Here is a 26,143-nt window from a genome sequence, read left to right as displayed (position 1 = left end):
CCTGTGTGTGCCTTATCCGAGGGTCGTGGTGGAGTGTGACTGGCGACGGCTTTGCGTCACGCTCCGACCGGATAAGAGGTTTAAACGGGAGCTGCAAGAGTGTGTCTGTAATGGGTGCACGCGCACGGCGGAGCTCTGTGGCACGGGTCGCTGTGCTTCCCGTGTGACAGTTGTAGCCCCGTTTCCCCGGATGAAGATAACTACTGCGTCTGTTGTGTCAGCTCCGGTGTTATTTAGTTGAATCACATTTTTGGTTGTGTGCTGCTCACAGAAAGGCAGCATGAGTTTGTTTTCTCAGTTACCAAAGGGGGTTTTTCAATTTTAGCACTTTGGCTCCCTCTTTTGGTGACTGAGTCACATTACCGTCAAGCTCTTAAATTGGAACAGGTGTGTTCCATTTGTTTGAGCTTGACGGTATAAATCACTTATTTGTTTTGTGTTGGTTCATTTTTTGTGGGGTTTTTTTGAGTTGGTTTTAGTGTGGGGTTTTTATTTGTACACTATTTAGTGTCTGGGGTCGTGACCCTGCAGTTCTGTCAAAAAAAAAAAAAAAAAAAGGACCCAAGCAACCTTATGTTAGTCTGTTAGTCTTTCTTTTTATTTCTTTCAGTTTCACCTCCCAGGGTTTGATGGGACGGTCCCCTGGGGGGTCATGGGGGGGTAATTGGGTTGTTTTTTCTTTTTTCTTTTTTTTGTTATGCCCTCTCTTCTCCTCTGACTCCAGCCGTGTGAGCCGTAGTGTCGGCGTTGCTGGAGTGGTGCAGTTTGGTTGTGCTGGGCGTTTCCCAGGTAACCTCTGCACCCGGGAGGGGAGGGGGGGGTTTGGGGTATTTTCTTTTTGTTCCCTCTCTTCTCCTCTGGCTCCAGCCGTGTGAGCCGTAGTGTCGGCGTTGCTGGAGTGGTGCAGTTTGGTTATGCTGGGCGTTTCCCAGGTAACCTCTGCACCTGGGGGGGGGGGGGGGATGTTTTTGTTTGTTGTTTCCCTGTTCCACCTCCGGCTTCAGCACGCCTTTGAGCCGTCTGCCATCGGCGTGGCTGAGGTTTGGGGCAGTGGGCTATACCCGCAGCTAGTGGCTGGTTTAGAAGTCGGAGGAGTGGCGCCGTTTTGTGCTGTCTGCCATAACCGCTGTTCCACTCCTCCCGGTTGGCTTCTGGGGTATAGTCACGGTTGGTGACACTGGACGTGCTTCCAGTTTCCACTGCACCAAGGGGGTGGGGTTGGGGTTGTTTTGTTTGTATGGTTTTTTTTTCTCCTTTTGTTTTTCCCCCCAGTTTCCGCCCTCAGGGTTTGACTGTGGTGTCCTCTGGGGGGGAAAGGGCTGTGGGTCCATCTAGCCATAGACGGCCGGGGCTGGGTCCGTTGGTCATGAGGGGAGGCGTCTCCTGGGGTTGATGGAATGGTCCTCTGGGAGGCGCTGGGAGTCCCCGTGGGTGACGTTGGATCCCAGAGGGACCTCGGCTGTGGTTATTACTCCTGGAGCTGGCGGGATGTCCTCTGGGGGGTGTTGGTCCCTACATGTCATTGGGGGGGGGGGGGGGGGGGGGTGTTAGCAGTTTTTATTTGTTAGCTTAAGTTTGGGTTGTTTTTCTTTTCTCCCCTTCCTGGGGTTTGATGGAACAGGCCTCTGGGGAGGGGGGGGTGTTTTGGTTGTTTGTGTTTGTCTTTTTTGTTTTATGACTAATCAGCTGTGAACATGGTTGGACAAAGGCTGACCGCACAGGTTCAAGAACTCCTGGCCACACCTGTGCTAATTGACTGATAGAAACAAGGGCAAAAATGCAGCCAGAGGAGAAGACACCTACCGTTCTGTAGATGAGGATTCTGTTGGAAGATGAATGCGGATACGGTTTCCAGCCATGGTCCCTGGAGGGGGGTGTTTCCCCTGGGCCAGGTTTGTGTGGTCGCCGGGAGGCTTCCCGTGAGGGTGGGGTACTGTTGTATGGCTGGGGGGCCTGGCTGCCTTTTTGTTTCTGTCTTTTGTTTTTCCTTCCAGGTGGCTTGCATTTGGGACTGAGTGGCTGTGTAGCTGAGTTTATCAGGACCTCACCCTGATCACCTGCGGCTCGTCAGGACTCACAGCTGTGGTGCATCTTCATGGATTGGAACATGGTGGCATTTAAGACTGGAGTACACAGTGTGTGTTTGCCAGAGACTCGACCTTGTGACCAGACGGGTGAGATCGTCGTCTCGAGAGCCATCTCATCATCAGTGGATGCAGAGAACGTCCAGGTTTGATGCATGGTCTGTGAAAGAGGAGGGGGTGAGGTCTCACGCTCGTCAGCACACTTCCTGAGACTCGGTTTGTCGCGGCCACCTGGGGGTGTCGGCGGGGTCCTTGGGTCCGAACCAGTTCTGGCTCCGGACCGTTAGCGCTGCTGGGAGCGCACCGCAATCCACCACGCCAGACCGCGCACTTTTATATTTTTCACAGCACTGTTATGTTCATTAAACTCTGTTATCCTTTGTACCGTGCTCTGCTTATTTTATACTGGGTCCTTCAAACGCTGGTCGGTTCTCCGGGCTGCGTCCGACACATAACAGCTTATGCAGAACTGGGTCATGGGTGCAACAGCTCCAGCAGGGGACCCCAGACTTCCTTTCCCAGGTCACATTGACCACCTCTGACTGGAAGATACCAAGGCATTCCCAGGCAAATGTGGAGATATAATCTCTCCACCTAGTCCTGGGTCTTCCCCAGGGTCTTCTCCCAGATGGACATGCCTGGAACATGTCTGGAGGGAGAGCTTCTCACCCTATCTCTAAGCGAGACACTAGCTACCCTCCTAAGGAAACCCATTTCGGCTGCTTGTACCCGCGATGTAGTTCTTTCGGTCATGAACCAACTCTCACAACCACAGGTGAGAGTAGGAACGAAGATTGACCAGTAGCTCGAGAGCTTCGCCTTTTGGCTCAGCTTCCTTTTCATCACAACAGTACGGTAGAGTGAACACAGTACTGTCCCTGCTGTGTTATGTGCCGACGCGGGTTGAGGAGCGGACCTGTGTCTGACTGAACCCAGCGCTAAATAACCAGAAAGCGGTTGCAAAAACAAAACATTTATTTCCCTTTCCGTGCAATAAGTGTGTACAACATAATATATAGCTTGTCTGGCGGAGTGAAGGACGGCGCGCTCTCCAGCGCCCAAAGGGATCGAAGCCCGGCACTTCTGGACTCAAATTCACCGCCAAACACCCCCCAGGTGGACACGACAAACTGACTCTGTGAAGGGACACAGAGGTTACACACTGATTTCCTTCTATCCTCTTTGAAGGATAGAAGAGGTGAGGTAAGTCAACAGCTACAACTAATATCCTTCAAAGGCACACGCTATCAGCAACACATTCAGGTCTGACTTTAAGCTTTATGTAAATGAGCAGCTTCTCACAACAGGTGGAGGATCATCAGTCCGCACGCCACGGCCGTGAGAAGCGAGCTGCACAATTCTCATCAATGTTCAAATATACTGCGTAACAAAATACCAAATTACTATTAACACTTATTCAGACAATCAATCACCTCTGATGTGTGCTGACAGCATGTGTCCCTCACCCGTCCTCCTTCATAGGCACGATGTGTCAAACCCAGGCGCGGTCCTCAGCGTCTCACAAACGAACGTCACAAGGTCGAGTTCCTGGCAGTTCTGCTTGAACCACTCATGGCTTAAATGCAGAACGCCATCTAATTATCTGCTTCAGCTGAAAGTCCTTAAGTCTGCACGTGAGCATCATCCACAGGTGCTGCGAGTCATTAGGCCTGCACGTGGACATCCTCCACAAATGCAGCCAATAATGTTGATGAGGGTGAAGGATTCTTCTGCCAGCACCTTCTCCACAGACAAAAACCAGTTTGCATACCACCTGGAGAGCAAAGAAAAGAAAACAACACAAAAACATCCAGCCAAACCCCCCAACACACAACATGCTGCGCCGATTCTCCGGCCAGTCTCGCGCTCCATTGTCCCCTCACTCATGACCAAGACCCCAAAGTACTTGAACTCCTTCACTTGGGGCAAGACCTCATTCCCTACCCAGAGTAGGCAATCCATCGGTTTCCTGCTGAGAACCATGGCCTCAGATTTAGACGTGCTGATCCTCATCATGGTATTTTAACCCATGTGGGTCAAATTCCTAAATTGTTTCCAGAAAAGGCTAACTGTGATCATATTGGTGACATAAGATTGTCACTCCTTTATCTGACTACTAAGGAACAAAACTGGTAGTGGTGCCGAAGTTAATCTTTTTACAAAGGTAAAGGGTCAAAAATTGAAAGGGACTACACCTTTAAGGTCAGTATTGGCGATTTGTCCCTAATATGGAAAATGTTTTCTTAAACTTTGAGGGAAATTGAGGTAAAACAGCAGAACAAGAACAGTGATGGTTCATTTTTTAACATCGTAACTTTGGGGTCCCACGGTTCTTTGTCGGTGCATATTGCAACACATTTGCTATAAGCAAAATGTAGCTCTTGAAACGCTTGTTTTCGACTGTATCTGGACTTTGTATGGGTTTATGAGACACACACCCCTGAGTCATTCTGCACAGCATAGGTGTAAAGATTATTTTTTGTGGAAAGAAAGAGCGTGGCCAACAACGGCTGTTTTGCATTTAAAAGAGAAGTCCGAAGTGGCGGCTTTTTCCCACCTGCTGTTATTTTTGGAGGCGTGTCCCACAATGCACCTGTGCATGTCGGCTTGGGAGCAGCTTGCACCTTTACATGCCGCCAGAGGCTGCATCGCGCTAATTGTTCAATTCCTTCTGGATAACTTTGCATCCAAGACGAGGGAATAAGGGAGTGTTTCAGGTCAGATTAAAATGTGAAACGTGTTTCCAGCACAGTTTGCTGGCTCCGTTTTTATGTTGTCAAAACTCTTGGGGTCTGTCCCTGCAGAAGTGATCATATTCCTAAATACATCCCTATTGCGTCATACATACTGTACTTTTAATATTTTTTTAATTTTTCTTCAGGAAAAGAATGAAGAGCATGATCAGCTTGCAGGACTTTGTACTTTGACCTCATATTTTTCATTTCAATAAAAGATTTAAGCTTCTTTCATCACAACTTTAAATAGCCACAAGGGCCATTTTAAAATAAGAACTTGGAGGTATTTGTGAGCTAAGATGACTGGGGAGGAAAAATACTGGATTATGCACGTGTGGTGGGTTCGATGGCAGGCGTACCATTAGCTCGGAATACGTTTGTTTAGCATTTCTTTTTTGCTAAACAAAATGAAAATTGGGTTTCCAGATGGAGCCTCTGTGTTAGGGGGATAAAAGATCCAACCAGCAGATGCTTTTAATGAGGCCACACAGCGCTTACGGTAGCACATCGTAATGGAGTTGCGTTTCAAACAGATCAGTGCTGTGTGGGGGGAAAAAAGTGACGCTGCAATTATAAAATGTCATTAGCAGCGACTAAACAAGGGATCTCAAACGAGTGGCCCGAGGGCCGGATACAACCTACGAGCCAGAAGAGGACGGCCAGTGACTTATTAAAGTTAAAGGTTGTGTATTGGAAGGTCGAGAGATTGCTCAAACCAGTTAAGGCTGGTTCTTATTTCTGCTGACTCACAGAACTGTGGCTAATAATACGGCGTTTAAACATGATGGCCTAGTGACAGGCTTCAACTGCAACAAAATAACCAGTTACTAACTTTTATTACATACTTCCTCTCAGGATGTTGTTACTGTTTTCACTCCTGTGCTCATTCTAAATTTTCGGTTTCTGTATGTGATGCTACTTGCCAGTGGTGATGTAGAATCGTATACATGAAAAGCTCCACGACATGCAAACATTTGCAAACAGTACAACATTTTTGTTGAAGCTGTTTAGCATATGTGGCTGGGTGCTGAGATGCGAATACTCATTCAAGCTAGTATCTCACTGGGCTGTGCCTTTTGGAGAGTAGTTGGAGACACAAATTTGCAAGCAAATATGCAAATTGCCAACAATTTTCACTTGGAATCACAGTGACCTGTATTTGCAATTTTGTCATGGTCCCAGGGGTCACAGGATAGTTCACGACTGTCTCGCAGACGGAATGTCAGATTCTCATTTTTGTCTCCAATCAGTCACAATTTAGTTTAGGTCACCAATCCCTCACGTAGTTGTCTCACATTTCGCATACTTTTCTGACGGAAAGTCTTACAGAAGCTAAATTGAAAAGGGTTCGGGACTGGTTTGCAATGCCCACAACGACTCTGTGACTATTTTGACAGAAAATTTGTCACGCAAAATTTTTTGAACATTTTCAAAATTCCAGAGACACGAGAGCGAGGCCTTGCGACTCACACAAGGAAACCAAAAACACCCGCGAACATTTCTAGACATTTTGGAAAATACCTCGTGAATGCCGTTCACAATTTGTTGCCAACAGTCACAGCCCGGTGAGATACGAGCTTTCACTGCTCATTTCATGTTTAAACGAGCATGCACGCCTCAGCGCAAAACTCCACTGTGTTCACACAACAAAAACACATTTTACCAGTTATTTTACACCACCTTTCTTTGACCCTTAAATACTGTATTTACGTGATCGTATCAAAACTCTGCCATTATTTAGGTGCGATTTGGATCAAACTTGATGGAATGTTTGAGGGTCAGCCAGTGACCCACTCATGTAATTTGGAGTTTAAAATCACGATTGCAAGCCAAGGTCACATTTTTGGCTCAACGCTGATTAATACCGATGATATGCGGTAACTATTATGAAGTCCTATCACATTTCTGTTGGTCACATGACCTTTGTCCTTGGGTGACGTAGAACGGTATATTTGACTTTTTTTTTACCAGTTCTTTCATCTTTTCTGTTCATAGTACAAGCTTGGTGTTTGATTACAGTATTCATGGAATAGTTACACACAGATGGCTTGAAATCCAATATTTGTCCAATCTGTGATTATTTATAATGACTGAAAAAGATAAAGTGTTTGCACCCACGCTGCTGGGAGCGTTTTATGAGCTATATTAACTGTTGGTTGACGCCAGGTGCCGGCGCGCACGCTTCTCTCCAGGAAGGTCAGAAATTAGTAAATGTCAGGCCTCCTCCTACAGCTCTGCAGTGCCTGGTAAAAGTCAGTGCCTTTAAGCGTGCCGTTGAGGCGCCGCAGGGCTGGAAAGGTCCCCCAGGGTGCTGGCATTTGGGAACCATCTCAGAACCAGGAGAACCGGCTCCGTGGAGCGTTTCACCCGAAAGCAGTTAAAGCGTTATTGTTTTGAAGCGGTGCACAAAAGGAAAGGCAAATTGTGCTTTTGGGAGGCGGCAAACAAAGATTTGTGGGTGCTACTTTGAGTCGTCTTTTGATTCGGAATTACGTCTCTGTGAAGGACCAGGATTGTGGATTTGGTTCTTTTTAACGTGCACAATGAAGCCATCTGGATATGTGGGATCAGGATGTTGAGAATACGAGACACAGGCGCTGCCTTTTGTTTGGCTGCTCTGATCGCCAAGGTTACCAGGCAATATTCAGCCGTCGGCATCACAGTGGGATAAGCGCCATACGATTCACGGTCTGTGCAGTTGGCACATTTCAGCATCTTTGTTTCACTCCTTGCGCGCGTTAGCTGACGCATTTCACACCATTAAGAAAAGACCTTAAGAAAATGTCACACTCTGATTTTTTTTTTTTTTGAGCAATTGTGCTCATCGATCGTCACCGTCTTGTTTAGATCTCCACGTGTTTTCTTGCCCTCCTGTCTAATTGGACACAAAAGGACCCTTTCGGCTCTCTTCAGGCTTTGTTGCTACATTAAATTAAATTAAAGTGCCAGATTTTTATTTATTTATTTATGTATTTAAATGAGCTGCTGCTTTTGCAAACATGAGCAAAGCACTTTCTCCAGCAGCTGAAGTCACTTGATGCTGCAGTTAATGATCGTTCTCTCCTATGGGGGCGCTTTAGTGCGGCGTGTCATGCTACCCCAGATATAGGCGATTGTGTTTCCGTTCAATCAAACAGCGATGCAACGCAAAGTCTGCCAGGCCCAACACAATTTCCAAACATCAAATTTACTGAAATGCTGTGAGAGAAAGCAGTGTAAATGCACGACTCAACTTGGCTGTGCGCTCGTTTCTGACTGCTGTGGCCAGTTGCTATGGAGCAGTAATTCTCAAGCCAGAATAGATATGACTTGAAAAGACAAAAAAATAAATAAATAAAAAGCTTTAAAGGGGTCATATTGTGTAAAATCAATATTTAATCTACCTTTTATAGAAACATGGGATCCGAACATGGCACAAAGTGGGGAATGCACATCCATTGGGGCTTTGTCCAAGTCCTTGGTGCTGTCTTCCTGGGCTCCTAGTCATAAAACATCCTAAGGCTAAAAGTAGCTCTTAGTGATGTCATTCTAAGAAAAATCTTATAATTCCTCAAATTCTAAGACATTTGTTAGAATTTTCCTTTGGTAAGATAACAGTTATTCACAAAGCACCTTCGGCCTTAAGTGGGAAAAACTGTTAAGAGGAGGGAGGAGGACTTTTAAGAACCCTAAGAGTGTCTTAAACAGACAAGACGGCGGAAAGACAGACAGGAAGGAGAGATATTCTCTGTATATTGAATGGCAGTGGTTCAGAAACACGCTGCCGGCGTGATGGTGCAGAGATAAATGTTTGTGGTTGACCTCACCAGGAATGAGCTTACTTTTACCACCCAGCGTAGTAAAGCAATAATGTCTGCTTTGGATCTCATCACAACATTGCAATACCTGGCTACAGGAAAAAGATAAGATAAACTTTTATTGATCGCACAGCAGGGAAAATCACTTGGTGCAGCAGCGAGAGTCAAATAGTAGTAAAGAAAAGAAAAATATATACATTAAAGAAAGATGACTTAATGTTTTCTGGTGGGTGCATAAATACTTGTGAACAGATTACGTGAAAAATAGAGTATAAGTGGGTGTGTGTGTGTCTCTGGAATAATCTCTGGAATAAAAAAAAAAATAGAAAAACATTAGTTTTCAGCATTTATGAGGAAAAGCACCTTTTTTAGAGACCCATTTTGTCAGTAGTTTTCTGACTGTACCTCCTTTGTTCCGTCTCCTCTCAGGCCGAGGACGAAGAGGAAGAGGACCAGCCTCTGAGCCTGTCCTGGCCCGAGTCCAGTCGCAAGCGTTTTACCTACCTCTTCATCATGCCCGTCGTCCTCCCCCTGTGGCTCACGCTGCCAGATGTCAGGAAATCAGTGTGTAACCTCAAACCTTTACTTTCGATTTCAGTTGAACACGGCTTCAAGACGGATTGAGTTAGTTCTTTGAAGAATGTCTCATTTGCTCTGTCCTCGTTTACTAGTCGTCAAAGAAGTTCTTTCCTGTCACCTTCCTGGGTTCCATCTGTTGGATTGCAGTCTTCTCCTACCTAATGGTGTGGTGGGCTCACCAGGTGAACAGTCTGCAAAGATACACACGGTTTCAAGTCTGCATCCAAAGATGCTGGGTTGTTTTGTTGGGTTTTTTTCCTCGCTAAATCTTATTCCCCTTGTTTCTGTGTTGCAGGTTGGGGAGACTATTGGGATTACAGAAGAGATTATGGGTCTGACCATACTGGCAGCCGGAACATCCATCCCTGACCTCATCACCAGTGTGATTGTGGCACGCAAAGGGCTGGGCGACATGGCTGTTTCCAGCTCCGTGGGCTCGAATATCTTTGACATCACTGTGGGGTATGCTACTGACAACACATTAAGGAGTCAGAGTTTTAGTTTTAGTGTGCAGATGTTATTCATAGTGTCAGACATTCTTACTCAGATGAGATGAATGCTGATAGAGGGTGATGTCTTTAGCCTATGTCATCACACTGTGGTTATTCCTTAAAAATGTTATCACAGCAGACAAATTGTAAAAAAAAAAAAAAAAGCTAGTTTGATCATATGATTGGTTCTAGATTCCAAAATAATTTGCACTTTAATGAATGATGTAGCTAGTAATTTTGTCAAACCTGAAATGGAAGAAATCATAATTTACATATTTGAAAAATAATTATGATAGTACCAGGGCAACAATGGACACCACCTCTGGAAAATAATACCTCAGATTTAATTCATATGACTCCCTCTTTTTATTTCAGATGTTTATTCTACATACAAGGTAATTTTAAGCAACTATGGTCTTAAACATACAAAATTTATAAAACTCAAATCCTTAATTTGTCCCCAGACAAATGAAAGTAGAGTTGGGCGATACCGGGAATTTTGGTATTGATCTGATACCAAGTAAATACAGGCCCAGTATTGCTGATATCAATACTGATATCGATACTTTTTTATATTTAAGCTTCATAGATCCAAGGGATCCAGAATTTCGCCAAACACTGTACGTGACAACAAAATACTTTATCACAATCAACATTTTTGTTTAAAAAATATCACTCAACACAACTTAAAACAAAATCTCCTGAGGTAGAGGGCTGACAAACCACAATACAAGGGTGCGCTGCTCCGTGTTGTGTGACACAGCGCAGCGCTGCTCTTACAGACAGAGAGTAGACTTTGATGCATCTGCATGCACAGCAGTCAGTGCGTGCGGGAGAGGAAAAAAACTTGAGTATGGATCTTTTTACATGAGGATCGTTCAATATCAATATCAGTGTTGGTATCAATATTATCGATATTAGAATCGATCCGCCCACAATCAAAGTGATTAACAGCCCCAAAGGACCCAAGCGTCTGTTTTAATGAGTTTGGTTGGAGTACATCCAAGTTATCCTCTGGTTCTTGACCATGCAATCTTGTAAAAGTCAGAACAAGTAGTTTACCATTCAGATCATCTGGAAAGCAATGGAGAAAATGGCATAATGCAGGTTCTTTTGCTGAAACATTGTGCAGCATCACAAATTTTTATTACAATGGCGAATTGTCCTAGAAGTAGGATGTGTAATGAAAAGAGAAGTGGTCCCAGCAATTAACCTTGTGGGACACCATATTACAAGGCAGCATTGTCTGATGTCAGACACATAGCTGTGAGCATTGTTATCAGGATTTGTTAACAAAGGTTTAATTGTTCCAAAGAAAATTTTCTCTTGATGAAAGTGGTTGATGATCTCTCTAACACATTGTGTGTTTGCAGCTTGCCATTCCCGTGGCTCTTGTGGTCCTTATTCAGGGGACTGAGCCCAATCCAAGTCAGCTCCAACGGCCTCTTCTGCGCCATCGTGCTCCTCTTCCTCATGCTTCTCTTCGTCATCATCTCCATCGCTGCCTGCAAGTGGCGCATGAGCAAGCTGCTCGGCTTCATCATGTTCTTGCTGTACTTCGTCTTCCTCGTGGTCAGCGTCATGCTGGAGGACAAGGTCCTCATTTGCCCAGTATCCATCTGAGGAAAAAATTGCCACATGCACTCTATCTCTCGCTGTGTCTCTCGCAACCATCCTTGTCACCTGCCTTTGCACACACCTTGACACTTGTGATCCTTCACCAAGGGAAAAAAAAAAGAAGTGAAGGGGAGGAGTAATGAGGAGGCCTCACTACAGAGTGTACTTGTGTTTTCAGGCGGTAGCAGGGACGAGCTGGAACCCGAGAGGGCTCTGCCAGTTGACTGAGTCCTGATGTGAGTGGATTTGGTTATTTAATTGGGCAGGGATGCCAAATATAGAAGCATTATGCATGGCATTTGTTCACTAGATCACACCTGGTAGATTGAGAACATGGACTTCCTGTGCACTTTAGGACAAAACTGAGAAGCGCTGTACGGAGCTGAATGTTTAAGCATATTTGAACACGTTGGACAGAGTGAATCTGTCTCCAAGAGTGAATTTATGTGTGGCTGGAGAATATTTCGCGTAAAACTCCATTTGCACCTCAAAGGATGGCCTGTCGAGCGTGAGGAATAGCGTTTCCAGGTTGAAAAACCATCATTTTTCGTCTTTGCTCTTCCCTGCTTGGGTGCCATTTTTCACTGCACTGCTGAATGTTTCTTCAGAGATTCATATTTGAAAGATTTGAATGATTAAATGAAATATATAGAAGTAATGTTAGCCGTACTCTAGCAGTATTGGCTAGCTAGCTTACAGTCGTCTTGATATGCTGCTCTTATTTTTATTATTGTTTTTTTTTTTGTTTTTTTTTACAGAATCTGATTTTACAAAATGTGTGATGCTTCAGATACGTTGACTGGTGAAGGCAAAATGTTTGTGGAAAGCCTAGCTTACATTTAGCCTCTTAAAATCCATGCTAGCCTTTGAAATGCTTAACTTTTTGAAGGGGGAATTAAACGTGTATCTTCGACTAAGAGTTCTGTAATGTTTAAAAAAAAAAGGTTGAAAAAGCAGTGTTTCGGTGTCATGGTCAACTTAGGTTAGTCTACGTGTAGTGCTTCGTTCAAGCTAGGAACAAGACTCCGATCCCCGTGCGCTGAAAGCTTTTGAGGTTTCACTCGGTCAAATGCATGTAAAGAGTTGAATGATACCGATCAACATTTTAGAAGTTGTTAGAACTTCTGAATGCAAACCAGTGCTTAGTCTCTGAAAATGTCAACATGTACAGTTGAACAAATTTGTGTAATTTTCATTTTTAATCAAAGGTGCTTAAATGTGCAGTCTGCACCTGAACTAATCACGTTTCTTCAATTAAACTACGAGTAGACCTTATACTCCCATTTTTTTGCAAAAAAAACCAAAAAAAAAACACAAAAAAAAAACGGTAATATGTGTTTTATACTGGGAATAGACATGGTCATACTTGTAATCTCTCTTAGGATATATAGAATGTAGAAATTTAACAGCAATATATACCCCCGTGTGTCGTTGATGAGACTTTGTACCTCCCGTCCCGCCGCCAAAGCCCCTCAAGAGAAAGTCCTGTTCTCCAAGCTGGTCAGAATCCTCACCCGCTTTACCTCTGTACAGAAGCTTCGTAGGAACCAACTGTAAAATAAGTACATAGATTCTCTGAATGTGTGATTAAAACATTGCATGCAAGGAATCTGGGCTGGTTACCCACTGACTGTACAGCTAAGATAGACCAATATATCGCTAAACTTTTATGCATCCTTTCAGAAATATACACAAAGAACTGTTGCTTTGGAAACACTAATTAGTGGTTTTGCTAAATTTCAAAAAACAAAAAAGAAAGGGTCACGATGGACATTATTAAGTACCTAATTTGCTGTTGTTTTTGTTTGTTATAGTAGGTGAAAACCTGTCCTGATATGCTGGTAGCCCTCGATGGGCAGGTCACTGTCCACTAGATGTCACCATTGTACTGTTTGTGAGCATTATTTTTATGCTGAGTCATTCTCTGAACAATTGCTAAATTTAGCTTTTTTTACTCTTAAAAAGGTATTCTGGACCATGATATCTCTGCTTTCCACAAGATTTCACAAGAGTTTTGAGGGCTTTGAAACACTGAATAATTTAGAAAGCACTTGTCTTGTGTACCATTTTGAGCTTGAAACACTGAATAAGTGAAAGAAGCTTTCCAGATTTTATTGGATTTCCACGCCTGGGGAGAACTGCCAGTATTGACTGATAGATGGATACAGTTGGCATTATATTTCAAATAAATAATTATAGATACATATACCAACTGTAGTTTTGGGGTTCCTGCACCAACATATCTCCTTAATAATAATAACCGTGCATCCAAACCCAGGAATCCAGTAGTATCCTCATGTGGTGCTTCAAAACAATAATTCATTTTAGAAGCAGTTGATTTATTTTGCATTTCTCTAATAAATGTGACCATTGTTGTCTCATTTTGAAACATGATTCATTGTCATAAGCAATTATTGCATGTATTGTTTTGAGCATTTTGAAACACTGAATCGTTTTATGAAGCAGTGATGAAAGATTTTCATGATGTTGATTTCAAGAACAGGGGGACATGGTGTATTTTGATAAGTAATGGGTAAGTGCAATTAGCCTTCGAGTGTATGCTTCAAAAAATATAGGCGGTTTTTGTGAAGTGCGTCAGTTATAGAACAATCATTTCTGGAGGCAGTTGTTTAATGTAGTGTTCCAGATCAGATTTTTAAAATGCTGAAACATTTTTTGAAGCACTTTTGTCAGTGTCGAAACTGTTTCAAAACAGTGAATCATTTTCAGAAACAATTGGCTTCATTTTCCGAGTTGAACCTTTGCAAACAGTGCATTGCTCTCCCAAGCAATCATGTAAAGTGTTTAGAACCTTTAAAAACACTCAGTCTTAATATTTTTTTAATTTTGGAAGTTTTATTTCTTTATTTATTTGTGACTGATGGGTGCAAAGCAATGAATCATTGTTTTTTGAGTGTTTCAAATCAGTGCATCATTTTAATTGAAAACTGGTTTTATTACTGCAACGCTGTGCTTTTGGTATCATCATGTGCAGAACAGTTCAGGAGGAGTTTAACCCCCCCCCCCCCCAAAAAAAGTTATCAAACAAACATCAAGTTTGATTGATAGAATTGACGATTAAACTGAAATGTAAGCCAGCACTATAGCTTTCAAAACCATTGCTTTGTTTATATTAATAATGGCTGAGAACATGGCCGCATAAACAAGCATTTTAGTTGTGATTAATTGTCTAAAAGTTTGCACATTTTGGTCGTACTAGTAAAGTGGAGAGTGAAGGTTGAGTTTCTTTCTCTAAGTACAAATGTGCACAATACAGGTGCATATATTCATTGAATTCTCGATTTCAGGACATTAAGTTGCTTTTTTTCTGCTCTCCTTTAAAATTTTTTATTTATTTTTTGTGCATGTGTGAGAGTATGAATGATGATGATAATGTGAAATAAACTTTATCCCGTGAGTTTGATTATGAGTGTGGTATACCAGGAAAGCTGACTAACATTGCAATGTAAATGTTTTATTTTCTTGGTGTAAAATTTATTTAAATTGTACATATATACAGATACAAATTTACCATATAATCTGTATGTGGAATAGAAATGTCTATGTAAAAACAAAAAAGTATACAATGAAACCAATAAAGATAACTTAAAATATGCAACCATGTGTTTGCTGCTTTCACAGGAAATGAGATATTATTTTCCCTTTTGACTACATTTTATGCTTTATGACACAATAGAGGAAATCTGTGCAGTTGTAGTGGACCTTCACTGAAAACTTGTTGAAATGCTTTTTGTTCTTTTAATTACATTGGAAATCCACAAACAAAAAGTCAAATCTAATGAAGGTGAGGAAGTTTTGATTAAAAACAGAAGTGTTTGAGGCCTTTGTTCTGTTGCTGACGATCTGTGGGGTATTTCGCCATCTTGTGGTTGGTAGCCTTCATTGTCATTGTCAGTGACGTCACAGACAGTTTGACGCAGTCGGCGTGCTCCACCCACAAATCAGCAGTAACGCTTCCATTTCTGTCCACAGCCATTTTTTTTTTTTTTTTTTTTTTTTTTTTTGTAGTTTTCCATTTGTTAGAGAGCTGGAAAAGGGAAAAATAGGTTTTTATTTTTCACAAAATATGCCCTTTTCCATGGACTTATTCAGTCACAAAGTCATTGTGCATTAATCTATTGTAAATATTGATTTATTTGGCAACATGGTTTTGGTAAATTCACCAAACCGCATTTTTTAGACTTTAAAAAAAATATGAACATGAATTCAAACTGAAACGGGTCGAATTAGGTTTTTTTTTTTTTTTTTTTAATAGATTTTTCTTTTTACTTGTGAAAAGGGGTGGAGCCTAAAAAATAGTGATCTATTTTATAGAGCATTTACAACTATTCAAAACAATCATTTTTAAAGTTAATTGCATTTTGTGTTCTGCATTAAAACAAAGACCCAAAAATCATTTTCTGAAGTAATTGATTGATTTTGCTTTTTGAAACTGAATCCTTTGCCAAAACGGTTGTTTAGAATCATGTTTTGAACTGCTCATAACAAGATTTTGAGAGGAATTATTTCAGTTTGTATTTTACATCATTTGATGTTTCTGAAACATATGGTTCAAAGAGTCAAAAGGCCTAACTACTGTGTGTAGTTTTTGGGTTAATTATTATGTGCAAGTTAAACTCTGTTTTGGTTGAAAGATTGAATGAATCAACAAATAAGACATTTCTTGTAATGCTGTGCCATTTGGATGTCCAGAAACAAAAAAACACAGCATTTTGAAAATAAAGTCATTCAGTTTTTTCCCCCTCAATGCAAAGCATGGATTAAGGTGTGTGAGCGATACCGCAGAGTTTCGATTTCCCAACTTGACAGGACATGTACAAAATCCTTGGAAAAAAAAAAAAACTTCCACGTTGGGGATTTGCAGGAGCCTAATTCATGTGGATTCCTGCTAAAGTGTTGCTTCCAGGATGAAACCTTGTAAAATACAAATAATAATGCCAACATCCAATCAAACAGTCTCATTGTTCTGATAACTTTATCATACTTTTTCTTTGACAGTGTAAGGGGGAAAAATACTACTTCACAACAAGAAAGCAACTCAATTCCTGCTTTAAAATTCCTTTCTCATTACTTTTTCTAGGAGAATATGATCATTTACCACCACATTAGAGCACACATGACACATTCAAGTGTACCTTTAAAAAATATATCTTTACAGACCTTTAAAGTGAATCACAACAAAATGTCTCATATCTTTCCAGGAGAGTGTATTTCTTTCCAAGTCTATCCAGATGTAATCCAGATGACTGCATCATTACGTTATGAACTACGTTTGCCCAAAGTGAAGATGACTAATTACAATAACAGATTTTTACCAGGTTACAACTTGAGTCTGTAAAATGAAATAAGATTTCATTGTATTTTTTATTATTATTTAAATAGTGGCATCATAGAAAGCACGGTGGTATGATTGATAATACATTTATTCTAAGCATGCTTAATTAAAATCAAAGTACATTTTGCTTAATAACTGTTGTTCATACCAACTGTCAATGCCAATTGTCAAAATCTATCTAGCAAAAAAAAAAAAGAAAAAAAAGAATGAATAAACAAAATTTTAAATTGCATAAATTTATGGGGGCCATATACAAGTAATGGAATTCAAATTCATGTCTTATTATTATTATTAGTAGTAGTAGTAGTAGTAGTTGCAGTCATGTTAATGATTTAAACTGAAGACACAATTATAAACTAGGACTGCAAGCAGTCATATACGGGCCCTTGTTCCGCGCGACCGCCTACCCAGGCCAGTGGGTGCCCTTGTGACAACATGTGGGCATGTGCATGCAGGGGCAACCACTCATCACACAGTTAAAATTTTAAACAAATCACACAATGCATCAAGGAGTTATGACATGTTGATTGTTCATCCACTAGGGGGCGCTCAGTGTACAAACAGAGGGGCTGGGTGTGTTCAGGGGCCAACCGTCATCATACATGTGAAGTTTCAAGTCAATCAGGAAAAGCATGAAGGAGTTATCATGACTTGATGTTCCATGGCAAAGGGTCAAAATGGCGGCACCATAGCGGCCACACCCTTCAACATAGAGAAAAGCTTTCGATAACTTTTGGTCAGTATCATCTTTGGATGCTGTCAAAGAAATTTGAAGTGCATTGGACAAAATCCCTAGGAGGAGTTCGTTCAAATACAACATGTGGAAATCATTTCAAAATGAGAAGAAAATTCAAAATGGCCGACATCCTGTTTGGAGTAAACCTATGGTGCAAGAGACTTTTTTGTATGTCTATGCAAGTCACACATGTGTACCAATTTTCATCTCCCTACTCCAAAAAAAAAACCCTATGGGGAGGGTTTTTTGAAATTTTCAAGGGGGCGCTATTGAGGCACTTTGCCCCGCCCATGGGCGAGGCCCCTATGAATTGTAGGAGGTTGTCATGCTTGACCTGTGTATCAGTTTTCATGATGATATGACAAAATTAAAGCCGTCAAAAGGAAGAACGTAATTTCATGTTGAAGGGGCGATATTTGGTACGCCGCCACACAGAAGCCGTTACTCGTAAGTTCACGGCGACCATCGCCAACGTTCAACAACTTGTTATGCATGTTTTGGAAGTGGAAGGAAGTTCATGGGATTAACTATGTGACTTCAGTACCTGTTTAAGTATAATGTTCCATGGCGAAGGGTAAGTAAGTAAGTAAGTAAGCTTTATTTATAAAGCGCCTTTCACAGACCAGGGTCACAAAGCGCTGCACATGGCATACAAAAATAATCTAAAAATAACATACAAAAACAATAAAATACAATATTAGGCTAAAAAGCTAACTTAAAGAAATGCATCTTTAGTTGCCTTCTAAAAGTATCTATACAATCCAGAGAACGAAGGGCACAGGGAAGCTCATTCCAGAGGCTAGGCGCCACCGCTTTAAAAGATCTGTCCCCGTGAGTTTTAAAACGGGTCCGAGGAACCATCAACAGGTTCTGATTGGACAACCTGAGGCTCCTGGAGGAAGCATAAGGCTGGATCAGGTCCCTTATGTACTCTGGTGCCTGTCCATGCAGAGCTCTAAAAGTCAATACCAGGATTTTGTAATGAATCCTGTAGGAGACAGGCAACCAATGCAAAGTATTAAGAATAGGAGTAATATGGTCCCTCCTGCAGGTGCGGGTAAGCAGGCGCACAGCAGAATTTTGCACAACCTGCAGGCGGGCCAACTCCTTCTTATTCAGACAGGTGAAGAGACTGTTACAATAATCCAAACGCGATGAGACGAACGCATGAACAATCATCTCAAGCTCTTTTAAAGTCACCATCTTACGGAGCTTAGAGATGTTCCGAATTTGGAAAAAACAGTTCTTAACCAGGTAATTTGTGTGCTGCTCCAAAGACATCCCTCCATCCAAAATGACACCCAGGTTACGCAGGCTGCTTTTGACCGATGCTGAGATGCTGCTTAATTCCAGGTACAGCACTATCTGGTGCTACAATCAGAGTCTCAGTCTTATTGGAATTTAACTGCAGACTGTTCTCAGTGAGCCATTCCTTAATTTTGGCCAAACAATTTGTGAGAGAGCAGAGTTTCTGTGGCTCAGTTGTCTTAAAAGAGCAGTACAGCTGCAGATCATCAGCATACAAATGATAGGACACATCACTGAACTGCTGGATCAGCTTGCTGAGAGGAAGGAGATACAATGAGAACAAAACAGGTCCCAAGACCGATCCCTGTGGCACACCCCACAGAAGATCTGCAGATTCCGACACTGCATTGCCCACCGTCACACTAAAAGTTCTACCAGTCAGGTAAGAGGTAAACCACTCTAAAACAGAACCTGACATTCCAACCAAATCCCGCAATCTGTTTATCAGAATGCCATGGTCAACGGTATCAAACGCCGAAGACAGATCAAACAGAATCAGCACAGAACATTTGCCAGTGTCAGCTGCCATATATCATGTCACTAGACACCTTCAACAGGGCTGTTTCAGTAGAATGAAACTCACGGTACCCAGATTGAAAAGTGTCATGGATGTTGTTAGCCTGCAAAAATGATCTCAATTGAGCACAGACTACCTTTTCCAAGACTTTGGCCAAGAAAGGGGTTTTAGATATTGGCCTAATGTTCTTGAGCTCTGTAGAATCCAATCCAGCTTTCTTTAACTGTGGTTCCACAATGGCATGTTTAAAATAACAGGGAAACACACCACTCGACAAAGATATATTAAACATTTTAGCAATGTAGGGCCCGATGGAGTCAAATACATTCACAAACAGTTTAAACGGAAGAACATCCAAAATACCAGAGGATGGCTTCACTTTATTCATGATGGTTGACATGTCCTCTACAGTAACAGGCTCAAATGAGGCGCAGCACTGAGTGGGAGGTTCTCAGTGCTGGGGACCATGGCATGGAGGCAGGTTGTACTTTATAACTCTAACCTTAAAGAAAATAAAGAAATCCAGGAACTCCTCACAACTAGTTTTAGAGATAACAGGAGTGACGGCAGCAGGTGACACAAGAGAGCTGATTGTGTCAAAAAGCACTTTAGGATTTCTTTTATTGGAGGCAATCAGGCGATTAAAATAACTCGTCCTGGCCTCCTCTATCGTCTTATTTAAGGAAGATATTAAGTCTCTTAAATGTAGCCTGTGAACCTCTAGTTTTATTGACTTCCATAGGCGTTCAATCTGGCGACATGTTCTCCTTAGAGAGAAGTGGAATGAAGTTGATTGGGTTAAGTATGTGACATCAGGACCTCTTAAAGTAAAAATAGGACATTTCCCGCCACCACCGGGGGGCGCTATGGCGCAGGTGGGAACTTAAGATATGTAGACGTTCATCATGTCCAGCAAGTTTGAAGGATCTACGATGATGTATGTGGGCGTGACAGCCATGCTCCGAAAAGCTTGCCAAAGTTTGACGACCCCTAGCAGCCACGCCTTTTGACTTAATTAGAATCTTTTGATAACTTTTGATCACCATTGTGTTGTGATGATTTTGACCAAATTTGAAGACGATCGGATAAAATCTCTAGGACAAGTTCATTCAAATGTAAGTAGTGGAAATGGCCAAAAATGGCAAAAATTTGCTCAAAATCGAAACTTAAAATAAAAATGGCCGACTTCCTGTCGATATTTCACCATGACAGTAAGAGACTTTTTCATGCGTTGTTGTGAAAGTGTAGGAACACGGACCCACAACAGGGGGCGCAAATGAACGGACAATGGAGAAGGTAAATAACAAGGTTTTACTGTTGTGGAACGTGCACAACCAATACAACAATTGACAATTTGGGGTTAAACCGAATTCCACTGGTGTCGTGTGGGCAGGCTCGAAGGTAGGAGACGTCCGTCCAAGTCGAACCGGAACCACCCAGATTTCCTCTGCCACCGAACCCTGGAAATACTGGAACCGCCAAGTCCCGAATTCCCAGGTGGCCACTGCCTCCGCTCGTCGGATCCGGTACTGCTGGCAAGAGAACAAACACACAGGAGTGGATGCGGCTGCACCCAGTAACACAGAGAGGGGAGAAGCTGTCTCCACCTCATGTCACAAAACTGCAGGAAGGTGAGTACTTATCTTTGAGTAGACAGCTGTCCTGCAATGCTCAGAAAAGGCAATATGATATAGCAGAGAATTGTTACCTCTATCTTAAGGCGATATCTCGGCACTGAGGTGGAGACGCCGTCCTGCTGATATACCTCCGTGCTGAGTGGAAACAGCTGTGTCCATTGATGGGTGACAGCTGTCACCCTGGCTGCTCCCGTAAGGCGGCAGCGCCCTCTGGTGCCTGGAGCCCGCACTCCAGGCAGGGCGCCCTCTTGTGGTGGTGGGCCAGCAGTACCTCCTCTTCTGGCGGCCCACACAACAGGACCCCCCCCTCAACGGGCGCCTCCTGGCGCACGGCTGGGCTTGTCCGGATGGCGACGGTAGAAGTCGGCCAGGAGGGCCGGGTCCAGGATGAAGCCCTTCTTCACCCAGGAGCGTTCCTCGGGACCGTACCCCTCCCAATCCACCAGGTACTGAAAACCCCGGCCCATTCGACGGACGTCGAGGAGCCGGCGCACAGTCCAAGCCGGTTCCCCGTCGATGATCCGGGCAGGAGGTGGTGCCGGACCTGGGGTGCAGAGGGGTGAGGTGTGGTGAGGCTTGATCCTTGACACGTGAAATACGGGGTGGATCCGCAGCGAGGCCGGAAGCTGGAGCCTCACTGCGGCGGGATTGATGACTGAGGATCTTGAAGGGACCGATGTATCGTTCTTGGAGTTTGGGGGAGTCCACTTGTAGGGGAATGTCCTTGGTGGACAACCACACTTCCTGCCCAGGACGATACTTGGGGGCCGGGGCCCGCCGCCGGTCTGCATGTTTCTTCGCCCTCGTCCGGGCCTTTAACAAAGCAGAGCGGGCGGCACGCCACACCCGACGGCACTTCCGTAGGTGGGCCTGGACCGAGGGCACACCGACCTCTCCCTCGACCACCGGAAACAAGGGGGGCTGATACCCCAAGCACACCTCAAACGGGGAGAGGCCGGTGGCGGATGACAGTTGGCTGTTGTGGGCGTACTCGATCCAGGCCAGGTGGGTACTCCAGGCTGTCGGGTGCGCGGCTGTCACACAGCGTAGTGTCTGCTCCAATTCTTGGTTGGCCCGCTCTGCTTGCCCGTTGGTCTGGGGGTGATACCCGGACGAAAGGCTGACCGTGGCCCCCAGTTCCCGGCAGAAGCTCCTCCAAACGTGTGAGGTAAACTGGGGACCGCGATCGGAAACGATGTCTGATGGTATTCCATGCAGGCGGACGACGTGGTGGACCAGGAGGTCCGCTGTCTCCTGGGCCGTTGGGAGCTTCGGGAGGGCCACGAAGTGGGCCGCCTTGGAGAAACGGTCCACTACCGTGAAGACGACGGTGTTGCCCTGGGACGGCGGGAGACCCGTGACAAAGTCCAAGCCGATGAGGCACGGGCAGTGGCTGTAGCAGCCCTGAGGTCTTTCGGTGGTCGGCCTTGCCCCTGGCGCAGGTGGTACAGGCCTGGATGTAGTCCCGGACATCGGCCTCCAGGGACGCCCACCAGAAGCGTTGCCGGACGACTGCCACGGTCCTTTGCACCCCAGGGTGACAGGAGAGCTTAGAACCGTGACAGAAGTCCAGGACTGCAGCCCTAGCCTCTGGTGGGACGTATAGTCTGTTCTTTGGTCCGTTTCCGGGGTCCGGGTCACGGGTCAGGGCCTCCCGGACGGTCTTCTCCACGTCCCAGGTGAGGGCGGCCACGATAGCGGACTCCGGGATGATGGGATCCGGGGGATCCGACGGTTCCGTTTTGACTTCGACTTCGTGCACCCGGGACAATGCATCCGATCTTTGATTCTTGGTCCCGGGACGGTAGGTAATCCGGAAGTCAAAACGGCCAAAGAACAGTGACCAGCGGGCTTGCCTGGGGTTCAGCCGCTTGGCGGTCCTGATATACTCCAGGTTCCGATGGTCAGTGAAAACCGTGAATGGCACGGCTGTTCCCTCCAACAGATGTCTCCACTCTTCGAGGGCCTCTTTCACAGCAAGGAGTTCCCGATTGCTGACGTCATAATTCCGTTCAGCGGGGGTCAACCTGCGGGAAAAATAGGCACACGGGTGAAGAACCTTATCGGTCTTCCCGCTCTGGGAGAGCACCGCTCCTATCCCTGAGTCCGAGGCATCCACTTCAACCACTAACTGGCGGTTAGGATCGGGCTGCACCAGAACTGGTGCAGACGAAAAGCGCCGTTTCAACTCCTTGAATGCGGCTTCGCACCGATCCGACCAGGTGAAGGGGACTTTTGGTAAGGTCAGGGCTGTCAGGGGGCTAACTACCTGACTGTAGCCCTTAATGAACCTCCTGTAGAAATTAGCAAAGCCGAGGAACTGTTGCAGCTTCCTACGGCTTGTGGGTTGGGGCCAATCTCTCACCGCCGCAACCTTGGCCGGATCAGGGGCGACGGAGTCGGAGGAGATGATAAACCCCAGGAAGGACAAAGAATGCGGTGGAATTCACACTTCTCGCCCTTCACAAACAGGCGGTTCTCCAACAACCGCTGCAGGACCTGACGGACATGCCGGACATGAGTCTCAGGATCCGGGGAAAAGATGAGTATATCGTCTAGATACACGAAGACGAACCGGTGCAGGAAGTCCCGCAAGACATCGTTTACCAACGCTTGGAAAGTCGCGGGAGCATTAGTGAGACCGAACGGCATGACCAGGTACTCAAAATGACCTAACGGGGTGTTAAATGCCGTCTTCCATTCGTCTCCCTTCCGGATCCGAACCAAATGATACGCATTCCTAAGATCAAGCTTGGTGAAGATTGTGGCTCCATGCAAGGGGGTGAACACTGAATCCAACAAGGGCAACGGGTATCGGTTGCGAACCGTGATTTCGTTCAACCCCCTGTAATCAATGCATGGACGAAGCCCGCCATCTTTTTTACCCACAAAAAAGAAACCCGCACCCATCGGAGAGGTGGAATTCCGGATCAACCCGGCGGCTAATGAGTCCCGGATGTAGGTCTCCATTGATTCGCGTTCCGGCCGTGAGAGGTTGTACAGCCTACTGGACGGGAACTCACTGCCTGGAACCAAATCAATGGCACAATCATACGGGCGGTGGGGAGGAAGCGTGAGAGCCAGATCCTTGCTGAACACGTCAGCGAGGTCATGGTACTCCGCCGGCACCGCCTTCAGATTGGGCGGGACTCGGACCTCCTCCTTAGCGTGGGAGCCGGGAGGAACCGAGGAACCTAGACACTCCCGATGGCAGGTTTCGCTCCACTGTACCACTACCCCGGATGGCCAATCGATCCGGGGATTGTGCTTTAGCATCCAGGGAAAACCCAGAACCACTCGGGAGGTGGCCTGAGTCACAAAGAGCTCGATCACCTCCCGGTGGTTACCTGACACCACCAGAGTTACTGGAGGTGTCTTATGCGTGATTGGTGGGAGTAGGGAGCCATCTAGTGCCCGAACCTGTACAGGCGAGGTAAGAGCCACCAGAGGGAGCCCTATCTCCCTGGCCCATCTGCTATCTAGCAGATTCCCCTCAGAGCCCGTGTCCACCAGTGCTGGGGCCTTCAGGGTTAAATCCTCATACAGGATCGTGACTGGGAGTCGTGTGGCAATGTGGGTGTGTCCCACGTGAATGTTTTGGCCCACCCCTGGCCCAGTCTCTAGGGGCGGGGCATTGGAGTTTAACCGCTCGGGGCAGTCGCTTGCAAGATGCTCACTCGAGCCACAAACAAAACAAGCTCCGTAGACCCGCCTCCTTTGTGCTCCAGGTGCCCTAAATGTTGCCCTGCTCGTGTCCATAGCTTCGTCAGCAGGGGGAGCCGTAGGTGCACGGAGCGCAGGAACAGAGGAGCGTGGGGAGGGCGGAGCTCGGTCGGAACCGGAAGGGAGAGGGACGACGCGTGCCTGACCACGCCCTTCGCCTTGTTCCCGACGGCGTTCTTCTAACCGGTTGTCAAGTCGTATAACCAGATCGATGAGCCCATCTAAATCCCGCGGTTCGTCCTTCGCCACCAGATGCTCTTTTAGGACCAGTGACAGTCCGTTTACAAAGGTGGCGCGGAGGGCAGTGCTATTCCAGCCGGATCTCGCCGCCGCGATGCGGAAGGCGACTGCATAGGCAGCTGCGCTCCGACGCCCCTGTCTTATTGACAGTAGCGCGGTTGAAGCGGTCTCTCCTCTATTGGGATGGTCGAACACTGTTCTGAGCTCCCGCACAAACCCATCGTACGTGTGAAGGAGCCGTGAGTTCTGCTCCCAGAGCGCTGTAGCCCAAGCGCGTGCCTCCCCGCGAAGCAGGTTTATTACATAAGCTACTTTGCTAGCGTCAGTCGCGTACATCACGGGACGCTGTGCGAAGACGAGCGAACACTGCATCAAAAAATCTGCGCACGTCTCCACACAGCCTCCGTACGGTTCTGGAGGGCTTATGTATGCTTCTGGGGACGGAGGGAGGGGCCGTTGAACGACCAGAGGAACGTCACTATCACGCGCAGGATCCACGGGAGGGAGAGCCGCAGCGGCGCCCGGGGGGCGCGCTTCCACTTGTGCGGCGAGAGCCTCCACCCTGCGGTTTAGGAGAACATTCTGCTTGGTCATTAAATCCATCCGAGTAGTGAAAGCGGTGAGGATCCGCTGCAACTCACCGATTACCCCTCCCGAAGACGCCGACGCGCCCTGTTCTTCCATTGGCCGTTCAACAGCCGGTTGACGCCCCTCGGGATCCATGACGCTGGCCGAGATATCCTGTTGTGAAAGTGTAGGAACACGGACCCACAACAGGGGGCGCAAATGAACGGACAATGGAGAAGGTAAATAACAAGGTTTTACTGTTGTGGAACGTGCACAACCAATACAACAATTGACAATTTGGGGTTAAACCGAATTCCACTGGTGTCGTGTGGGCAGGCTCGAAGGTAGGAGACGTCCGTCCAAGTCGAACCGGAACCACCCAGATTTCCTCTGCCACCGAACCCTGGAAATACTGGAACCGCCAAGTCCCGAATTCCCAGGTGGCCACTGCCTCCGCTCGTCGGATCCGGTACTGCTGGCAAGAGAACAAACACACAGGAGTGGATGCGGCTGCACCCAGTAACACAGAGAGGGGAGAAGCTGTCTCCACCTCACGTCACAAAACTGCAGGAAGGTGAGTACTTATCTTTGAGTAGACAGCTGTCCTGCAATGCTCAGAAAAGGCAATATGATATAGCAGAGAATTGTTACCTCTATCTTAAGGTGATATCTCGGCACTGAGGTGGAGACGCCGTCCTGCTGATATACCTCCGTGCTGAGTGGAAACAGCTGTGTCCATTGATGGGTGACAGCTGT

At 45.5% G+C, this 26,143-nt stretch overlaps 1 protein-coding gene across 7 annotated transcripts in view; it reads left to right on the top strand.

The window, feature by feature from the left end:
* The window catches only part of LOC117504564 (sodium/potassium/calcium exchanger 2-like), a 75,883-nt gene extending 63,637 nt beyond the window's left edge, over positions 1 to 12,246 (top strand). For all 7 annotated transcript variants that reach the window (XM_034164026.1, XM_034164021.1, XM_034164023.1 and 4 more), the window contains 4 exons: positions 9,046 to 9,180; positions 9,288 to 9,377; positions 9,491 to 9,657; positions 11,060 to 12,246. In XM_034164026.1, the coding sequence (XP_034019917.1) occupies positions 9,046 to 9,180; positions 9,288 to 9,377; positions 9,491 to 9,657; positions 11,060 to 11,309 (642 nt within the window). In that variant the 3' untranslated portion in view covers positions 11,310 to 12,246. The remainder of the gene's footprint in view (positions 1 to 9,045; positions 9,181 to 9,287; positions 9,378 to 9,490; positions 9,658 to 11,059) is intronic.
* The last annotated feature ends 13,897 nt before the right edge of the window (positions 12,247 to 26,143 follow it).

This window comes from Thalassophryne amazonica, chromosome 23 (genome assembly GCF_902500255.1).
Source record: "Thalassophryne amazonica chromosome 23, fThaAma1.1, whole genome shotgun sequence".
Classification (NCBI taxonomy): Eukaryota; Metazoa; Chordata; class Actinopteri; order Batrachoidiformes; family Batrachoididae; genus Thalassophryne; species Thalassophryne amazonica.
This window is presented reverse-complemented; position numbering and strand designations above follow the sequence as displayed.